Source organism: Helianthus annuus, chromosome 7 (assembly GCF_002127325.2).
Source record: "Helianthus annuus cultivar XRQ/B chromosome 7, HanXRQr2.0-SUNRISE, whole genome shotgun sequence".
In the NCBI taxonomy this organism is placed as follows: Eukaryota; Viridiplantae; Streptophyta; class Magnoliopsida; order Asterales; family Asteraceae; genus Helianthus; species Helianthus annuus.
The window spans coordinates 94,545,087-94,554,674 of NC_035439.2; the positions used below are offsets into that span (position 1 = coordinate 94,545,087).

General features: G+C 37.1%; 2 protein-coding genes across 4 annotated transcripts; one reads left to right on the plus strand and one right to left on the minus strand.

Annotated features, from left to right (window-relative positions):
• The first annotated feature begins 407 nt into the window (after positions 1-407).
• Positions 408-2,074, plus strand: LOC118480607 (phosphopantetheine adenylyltransferase-like). 3 transcript variants are annotated; one of them, XM_035975731.1, is made up of 7 exons: positions 408-527; positions 657-806; positions 902-973; positions 1,361-1,420; positions 1,527-1,621; positions 1,718-1,787; positions 1,858-2,074. In XM_035975731.1, the coding sequence occupies exons 2-7, from the start codon at positions 702-704 to the stop codon at positions 1,954-1,956; spliced, it is 501 nt and encodes a 166-aa protein (XP_035831624.1). In that variant the 5' UTR covers positions 408-527; positions 657-701; the 3' UTR covers positions 1,957-2,074. The 3 variants fall into 3 exon arrangements, with proteins under 3 accessions (XP_035831624.1, XP_035831625.1, XP_035831626.1); XM_035975732.1 differs by having other exon boundaries at positions 421-527; positions 605-806; XM_035975733.1 differs by having other exon boundaries at positions 423-527; positions 660-806.
• LOC118480606 (laccase-11-like) lies at positions 2,040-4,471 on the minus strand. Its single transcript, XM_035975730.1, has 5 exons — positions 4,319-4,471; positions 3,823-3,974; positions 3,495-3,739; positions 3,287-3,415; positions 2,040-3,206 (listed from the first exon to the last, which is right to left on the minus strand). Exons 1-5 carry the CDS (start codon positions 4,442-4,444, stop codon positions 2,152-2,154), a joined length of 1,707 nt encoding a protein of 568 aa, XP_035831623.1. The 5' UTR covers positions 4,445-4,471; the 3' UTR covers positions 2,040-2,151.
• Positions 4,472-9,588: the final 5,117 nt, after the last annotated feature.

Consider the following 9,588-nt stretch of genomic DNA (forward strand, 5'->3'; position numbering starts at 1 on the left):
TAAAATAATTCTAACCGATTTGAACTAAACCTTAAACACCTTAACGTGATTGATGAATCCGAAATGCCATACAAAATATTCTAATATAGAATTTTGTAATTGTATCATTTATGGTTAGAGCATCTCCAATGGCTCTTCACGAATAACATGGGTCCCTTATATGCAACCCCTCTTCCACTCCCCCTCTAACAACCTATCACCGAACCCAGATATGGTGGTCGTCCGTCTCTCATCCACACCGACAGCAACTCACCCGGCTCGCGGACCACGTCCATGTGACCCTTGTGGATGCCTTAGTAATAAACCCCCAAATCACAATTTTCAGAATCAAACTATGGGTAATTGGGTATGTTCTTTTGCAAAAGTAGAAGGGCTAAACTTGTAAATCTCTTATAGTTATTTGGCGTCAATTTCATTTCACTTTCACCCCTCCTTTTCACCTTTTGACTTGGTTTTCATCTAATTTTTGCTCCTTCTTCTTCAAGTTTCATGGGTGAATTAGCAACGTAATCGTTTACATAACAAAGGTACGATTCAATTCTGTTTCACAATACTCAAATTCCTATTCTATATGATTGTAATTCAGGATATCAATTTTGTGTAGATGAATTATTCCGGTGAAATGAAAATGATTGTCATTTCTGTGATATTTTCAGTAGGTTAAAAACATAAAATTATCTTCTAGTATACATTGATTTCCGATGACAATCAAAGACTCAATAATATCTCCACCAAATTCCTATGGATCTGTTGTTCTAGGAGGTACCTTTGATCGCTTACACCACGGTCATCGCCTTCTTCTCAAGGTTTGTTTGCTTCTGCTTCCCTGTACATGTATGAATTATCATAGGTTTTTTGTTAAATAAATGTATTTGATTGAGATATAGAAGGTTTACTGTAGGCGGCTGCAGAATTAGCTAGGGATCGCGTTGTGGTTGGTGTTCTTGATGGATCTATGTTGTCTAAAAAACAGGTTTCATCTTGCTTATTTTTTGTTCACTTACTTCATATCATCATTGCAGATTTCCAGTACTTCATAAGGTTATTATTTTGGTAATGCTAGAGCTATATTGACTCTGGGTTGTCTCAACCTTGGTTTAAAAAGGCGCGCATGATGTGTGAAGCGCACGAGGCCTCGTGTGGTTAAAATTAGGGCTTGTAGGAGACTGATATATAAAAACAAAGGTTTGCTAGATAAAAAGATTGATATGTAAAACATATCAGAGAGACGCAACTTCTGGTTGTAAATAAAGCTTATTTGGATATAGATAGAGCAACGCGTCGCATGCACCTTGCGACTGACAACCATGATTCCAACCGATGTATAATGAGTAATTTTTTTAATTTCGTTATCTTGCAGTTTGCTCATCTTATTATGCCTATTGAACAGAGAATAAAAACTGTTGAAGATTTTATGAAGGTGCCCTATTTGTGACTTACTGAATTTTTCATCCATTAATAGTTATTATACATACCCTATAACTCTATGAGTGAATTACCGAACTTGTTCTTTCTTATTGTTTCAGTCTATCAAGCCTGATCTGACAGTAGAAGCTGTACATATCACAGATCCTTATGGCCCTTCAATTGTCGATAAGAATCTTGATGCCATTGTTGTCAGGTTTTCTTTCTAGTCTAGTTGAGGCGTTTTTACTTTGTTATAACAAATTGACGTTTCATTGTTTTGAGTATCTTGTGACGTACGGTTCTTTGTCAGCCAGGAGACTCTACCGGGTGGATTATTGGTAAACGAGAAGAGAGCCGAGAGAGGCCTCTCGCAGCTAAAGGTGCATATTCTGTACGCATTTCACGTATTTTTAAACAATGGCTGAATGCGGGTGTTACTTCTATTCACAGGTTGAAGTTGTAAATCTCGTTTCTGAAGAATCTAGTGGAGAAAAACTGAGTTCCTCCACGTTGAGGAAACGCGAGGCTCACATTAATGGAAAACTTTAGTTGGTTAAACAGTTATGTATGCATTTGTAACATATAGAAACATGGTTATACTTGTATGCTTCTTGTAGTTACTTGCATAAAAATTGATGAATCAATCATATAGTTTCAATATCAACAATTGAGATGTTAACATTTATCACACACTTGCAAATTTACAATTATTTTCAAGAAAAATCATGCACGTGGTATTTAAAGTTAGCACGGTGGAAGATCCTTGGGCGGAGGACGGACGCTCTGGTCTTTTCCGGGACCATCTTCCACCACGAACGCCGTCTTCAATCCCCACCCGGTGTGCAACTCCAAATGACAATGGAAAAACCAAACACCCGGGTTATCGGCTCTGAAACGGATGGCCGACCAGCCACCGGTCGGGACACCAACGGTATTCCGTTCCGGTGGATCCACTAAGTTATACTTGGACGGATCCTTAGCGGGGTCGAAATTCCCGACACCTGTTCCGACCACAAAGAAGTTGTAGCCGTGAAGGTGAAATGGGTGGGATTCCACGCTTAGCAAATTGGTGTCTTGGATCACGAGTTCGACCGTTGAGTTGAACGCGATTTTGCTCAGTCTGGTTCCGTGAGAAGTGAAAAGGTTTGCGGTCAGGGGTGCACCGGTGTAGTTAAAAGGTGTTGGTGGCTTATCGGGGAAATCGAGGGTAAAAACGCCTTTCATCTTCGAGTAGTGAGCTTGAAGAAGCCCGGTTTGCGGCATCACAAACGTGATGTTGTTTAACGAAGCCGAAAGTCGGGTTCCATTCACACATGTAGGACACACGCTTTTTCCTAACCCAACGGTGAAAAACAGTTTCCGGTCAACTTTCAACGGGACATTTGCCGGGAAGTTACGACTGTTGAGGCTCCGAAGCTTGTTGTTGTAGCTCAACGCAAATGCGGTGTCATTCGGTGATGGTAATTGCGGGAGAGACGGGAGAACCGTGTTGGGAACGCCTTTGTACTGGAGGATTGCAGTAGCGGTTTTATTATCAACAGGAATCGGAACATCTTGGAACGGGCGGACCGCCATGAAGTACCGCCCTGAAGCACTATTAGCATTAACCAAAACATTTGTCGTCTGACCAGGAGCGATTAGTATCGCAGAGGTGGTAAATGGTTTGGTGTAGACAGCGTCAATCTCAACCACTGTCATGTTATGGCCCGCAACGGCGAAGAATAGCTCGTCGTTGAGGGCAGCGTTTACAATCCTCAGAAGGTATTTCTTCCCCGACTCGACTTCCATTGCAAATGTATCTGAAAAGTCCGAAAACGATATTAAGAATACAATCATACATTCATTTTTCTTCGCTGCTATACGATACTAATCGTCTTACGTTTTTCGGAACAAGGGAATAGAGGACCGGGTTTGCCGTTGATGGTGTGGGCATCAGACATGTTGGGTGGTAAACCCATGGCATTACCCTGCTTCACAATCTCTTCCACATCACCATGCCACCATTCCCCTAGATCATATACGCGAGTATGTTAGAACGATATAAATCAATCTCGATACATACGGAAGTGAGTGTTTTACGGATTTACCCAACACCAAGACTTGTTCGTTGTCGGGCTTTGGGAACGGGTACGGGGTTCCTTGTGGGGGCAAGATGACAATGGCACCATAAACCGTGGCTCGGAGCCATAGAATGTGAGCGTGCCACCACAATGTCCCTCTTTGGCCCGTGACATTGAAGTCGTAAACATAGTTGCTTCCCGTCTTGATTGGGCATTGTGTTATGTATGCCGGTCCATCTGCCCATCCGTTGGCGTATTGTTTCAACCCGTGCCTGGATACCCGAAGGATAGAATCCGTTAATAGTATCATTATGAAAAGGCATATGAATGTATGATCAATAGTTGTGAAATTTACCAATGGATTGACATATTATATTGTGCGTGATTTGTTACGTTGATGATGACTCTATCGCCTTCTCGGGCATAAATAGTTGGTCCAGGATACATCCCATTTACAGTCACAATCGGCTTCGCGTGGCACAATCGGCTCACATTGCTCACTTGTACCTGTTCATAAAACGTTAAAACTCGAAAAACAAATTAGCAAGCTTTTTAAAAAGGAATGATGTTAAACAAAATAGTTTAACTGCGGCGACTTCTGACACGACCCGAAAATACTCAGGTTTTGAATTATGTCTACCTCGTTTAATAAACATGTTTAATCAAACAAGCCAACCCATCAACCCATTTAAAACTATCGCAAAAATAGTTCCCATTTATTATAACTTGTCAACGTGCATGACTCGTTTAGATAAATGGTTTACATGAGTCGTTTTGATCTTATTTTATTATTCCAACCCGACACCAGCCGTAGGTTAAACGTTATATAAATGGGCGCGGATGTGACTCACATCGAACTGATACTTCTTGGTGGCAGCTTCCACTTGAAGACAACCCAACAAGACAAACCCGAAAACAAAAAGATGCATGTGACCATTTCGGCTGGAGAAGAAGCCCACACCGCCGCAAAACCCCATGTTTTCCGATGAACGAAGAGAGAAAGATGAAGATGTACATAGTTACAAAAAATGTGTGTATATATATGTGTGTGTTCATATGATATAGAGATTAGGTGAAGGAGGAGTAAGTTAGATGTAAATGAAAACTTGGAAGTTAAATATGTGTAGATGAGTTAAGTTTATATAAAAAAATGATTAAAAAATGAATATAATTTTAAAGTTTCTATTTTTGAAAGAAATATGGAATGTGAGTATGAAGATATGAAGAAGAGAGGTACAGAAGACCAACTCTCTTGCTGCTGGGCTTACCGAAACTGTGTTCATCCTAGCTTGGGCTTTATCGTTAAGCAAAAGTAATGCATTAGCTATCTTTATTTTTTAGTTTTAATTATTTTAGTTTGTTTGGAGTGTAAGTTTGAATTATCATATAGTAAAAAACGGGTTCTGTTGACCCGAACCGGTTTTGGAGATTGTTTTTTACCCAATAAAACGATTTAAACAACTAAAGTAAGATAAAGATAAAATTTTTTGTAGCTTTTTTTTATTGTTAATATAAGATAATGCATTAAATAGCAAAACTCAAGTAGTGTGGTGTCCTTTGCGTATCATATACACGAATAAAATGCTACTACACGAGTCCATGTCGCATAGTATTGAATTTTGTATTGAATTTTGATAGTTGGGCATACGTTTATTGATGATGATACATGAGTGAAAAGTGAATACATTGTCAGAAAGAAGGAAACAAATAGTATAGGGGCTAGTGTATAATATGGTGGATTATAAAAACACCATCTTTGTATAACCCTATTTTCATAATATACAATTCTGATCAATACAATTCAATCCAAATCACTTCATTCTCTATACCAAACAACATGGTATTAGAGCAGTGTTTCTGATTCTTAGAACAAGCTCATCATTTACAACCTCTACACCTATCTGAAAGCAATTCCAATCTCAAACCAAAGATCCCAACCCAAAATCAAAACTCCAAAAAAAAAAACTCAAATCAAAATCAAACTACAAAAATCACCGATCTGAAAGCTGTTAGAAATAACCCGTTGATGTGGCCTTACGGATCATTTGGTAACATTACCAATGTGACATAACTAGTCCCCGACAATTACTTGATGGTAGTAATTGTTATTATTGATTAGTTTAAGGGGCAATTATGATTTCCCTTTAGGTACCTTTAATAGAGAATGTAAAGAGTTTTCATAACCGATCACTATTCATGATCATCATTCATTTTGATGTTATATATATATATTTGATCATAAGAGATGAATAACGATATAAGAACACCAATACTAAAATTCTCTCTAAGGTGATCCATCAACCCATGGTACCATAACGGGAATCATGACCTTATCTTCGTCTTCAAAGATGACCACTCCCACAAGTAAGTGTCACTAACTTGGTATCTATATTTACGTTATGATTGAATAAACATGATTAGGTTATATATTTTGACCCATGTTTATAGATATAATCAACATGTGGTATCAGAGCAGTGTTGATCATATCGATTTAATCATGAAATTTGATTTGTGATTTCAAGAAAGTGTATATTAGTTTACTGATGAAAGTGTAACGCACTGCTTTTTTATACTTTCCATAATTAGAAAGCTCGCCTTGTAATGCTATTTTTGTAAAATCTTGTATTATTGTAGTCGTCTTTTCATTGTAAAATCCGAGACTTGGATCATAAATAAAATTCGTATTTCTTTAAATTCACCATCTACATATTCATACATGTTCATACGTTCGAATTCATTGTACATCGAATCCTTATTTGTAACTCATACTTATACGATACTTATTCACGATGCATGTCCATGCTTGTCCTTAAATTGTTGATACCTAAAAACCCCTAATAATATGCTTATTTATACAACGGTTAATCATCTAATATGTGACATATACTTGTCACTTACAAACATGTTACATACTTGTACATTACACTTTTTACCTAGTTAAATCATGTTTTGTTTCATATTTCACCTTGTTACAAGTTAGGGGAAACATTGTTGCATATTATTACACAACTTAATTAACAAAATTACTCATTATAATGTTTTAAAAAAATAAAAAAAAATAAAGAAATATGGCAGCCCCAATTCAGCAAAATTCAGCCCCATATAGTTGGGTTTTGTGGGCTAGTTTCAAGGTGTAACCCCTTCTAAACACTTCCAAAGCCCAACCCATTGAAACCCTAATCCTCCCCCTATAAATACCACTTATAACCAGCCTCCCTACCACTTTTGCAACACTAAAAACTCTCAAAACATCCTCCAAACCGTAGCTGAAAGCAAGGGTTCGAGCAGATTGACCCCCCTTCACGAAAATGAGCATAACTCACTCAATTCTTATCCGATTCACTCGATTCTTTTTCCTACTACTTTGGATTGACCTTATCTACGTTTCCATGGGTTTTTCACAGCAAATAAGTCCCTGGAACTCCGGCAAAAAGGCTCCAAAGTCCACTGATTGTTTTTGTTTTCATGAAATCCTTGTTATTTCTTACCAAACTTGAGTCTATCTCATCTCAAACTTATGTCCTAATGCTTACAACACTTTAGTGGTTGGTTAGGCTCAAAAACAAGGTTGAGACACTTAAAAATCAGAGGATTAAACCTCATAAACTTGGTGTTTTGTTTAGGGTTTTTAACCCACAAGTCATGTCAAACTTTGTCTTTGATACATGAGTGATTATGGAACAACTTGGGTTGTCCAAACATACAATCCTCACATGATTTGATGATTTCTCTTAGTTAGTGTGTATATTTCTTATTCTTTATTATATGTTCATGACCCTCCTTGGTTGTTTTTTTACATCAAGTGTAGTGGTGAACACATAGAGGTGCCTAAATGGAAGACTTGATCTTCCTACCTCCTACATGATTTCTATGACATTTAGAGGTACCAAAATGAAGATTTTAATCTTCTACCTCATGCTTGAACTATTGGACATATATTATATAACCTAAACATATTATTCGAATAATCGAATCTTTGATGATGAACTAGTGTTCATATGTCGGGGTACTAGATTACATCATCCTAGACTATGATAACTTGTCACGATTCTAATGGAACCTTGTTCCATGAAAACATCTAAACTCCTTCGAGTTTCCTAGTGTCAAGAACAAGCATCATATGTACTAAATGATTATTTTCCATGTTATTCTCATATCTTATTTTTATGTTGTTTTAAACACCGAATCTCGACTCTAAACATACTTGAACTTTAACCCTTATACATTCGGACTCTAAATCTCTACTCTTCAACAATTGGATAATCAGAAAGCATATTCATGCCTTGTGAGTATACTTGACCCCTTTTTCGTTTACCACTTTTTGGGGTGTAACATGTTATTTATAAACTTACACACAAACTTTATCATAATACATGAACATTCCTATTACACGCATGCTTATTTGATTACTTGATACTTTAAACTTGGGTGATACTTATGTGTTGAACTTATCATTAACTTCGTACGAGCCTAACCGTGACATATGTAGCGCTATAGGATTAACGACCCGCCCGTAAACTTGTGGTTATGTCATGAGCATCTTCCGTTTCATTATTGGTTTGATATGTTAGACACATGCCAAATTTATTGTTTATCTTGAATCGAATGCTTGCTATGAGGAATTGTTTAAAATTTATCTTTTGTTATGTACGTATCAAACTAGTATACTCGCCTTTGTTTTTGCATTGAATTGTATTTTAAACATGTTACAGGTTGATGATGACGATGCTATGAAAAGAAGTAGCGTTGATGCCTAGATACACATATAGACGTTTAGGTTTAATATGTTGTACCAATTTGCTTATGTTGTTATGTACTTCTTTGAACTTGTTGTATTTGAATTTCTTGTAATGTTGACAATTTACTTTATGAAATGAAATCGGTTTATTAAATATTGTCACAAATAGCGTTATGATGTCTCTAGCAATCTTCACACTTCGTCTCATCCCGATGTTTCCGCCATTGGTTGGGGTGTGACAGATTGGTATCAGAGCCATAACTATAGGGAATTAGGGAAAGTAGGGATGCTTTAGCCTAGTCTATAGTTTTAGAGCTTTATTCTTATGTTTTACTTGAAACTACTTGCATGCTACCTTATTTGTTCTTATTTATTCTCTTTTGATCTTTTAAGCATATATGTCGCTTATGTGTTAACACTTGGCATGCTATATTTGCTTTATTATGTTCTAATACATGTTTTATTGTCCCATTCATTATGTGCTATTCTTAATATGCTTCATTGTGCGTTTAAATTTGTTTGTTTATTTCTTTAACATACTCTTTCCCTCATGCATTTTACTCGACTATTCTAAATCCGTAAACACTCGCATTATACAAATGAGACGAATTCACCAAAATAGGCGTGAAACCCACAATTTGGTGAACGACTCTCAATCTACCTATTCTTCTTTTTACACGAGATATCGCCATTAAGCTAGGAGTGAAATCCACATCTTAATGGTAAATCTCAAATTTCAAATTCTAGTGGACCCTTGTCAACATGTCGAAACTAAATTTTGACCCGACGAGTACCAACCACACTTAAGATACGAAATCGTCAAGTTAGGGGTGAAACCCGCACCTTGGCGACTAGTTCCACTCCTTGATATTTTTTTTTTAAATCCCGCCAAGTCTCGAAATTTCGATTGATTTGGGACATGTAGTAACCGGAAGGGTAAATACCGTTAACCGACTTGTCGGCGAGAGTATTTTACCTATTAGGCCAAAGCATGCTCCTCAAATTCAAAAGACTTTTCGACCACTTTGGTTAGTCAAAGTTCCGTCTTGGAACCATCCAAATTTTGATCAAACATGTGTTTCTATTATTTATTTATACGATGCAATCTTTCAAACTCGAGTTTACTTTCGATTTCTCTTTTCACACACACAACATATCGAACCTTTTCCATACATTTATATATATGCATGATTTCATATAATTTAAATTCATATTCCTTGTAACGACGAGTGGAGACATATCATTAAGATTGGAGTGATTTCCTTACCTTGACGATTAACTCCACTCCCCTTTTCTTAAAAAAAAAAACGACATCACCAACGAGTTAGGGGTGATTCCCTTACCTAGGTGATCGTTACCAAAACGCCTCTTCAAAATATCTT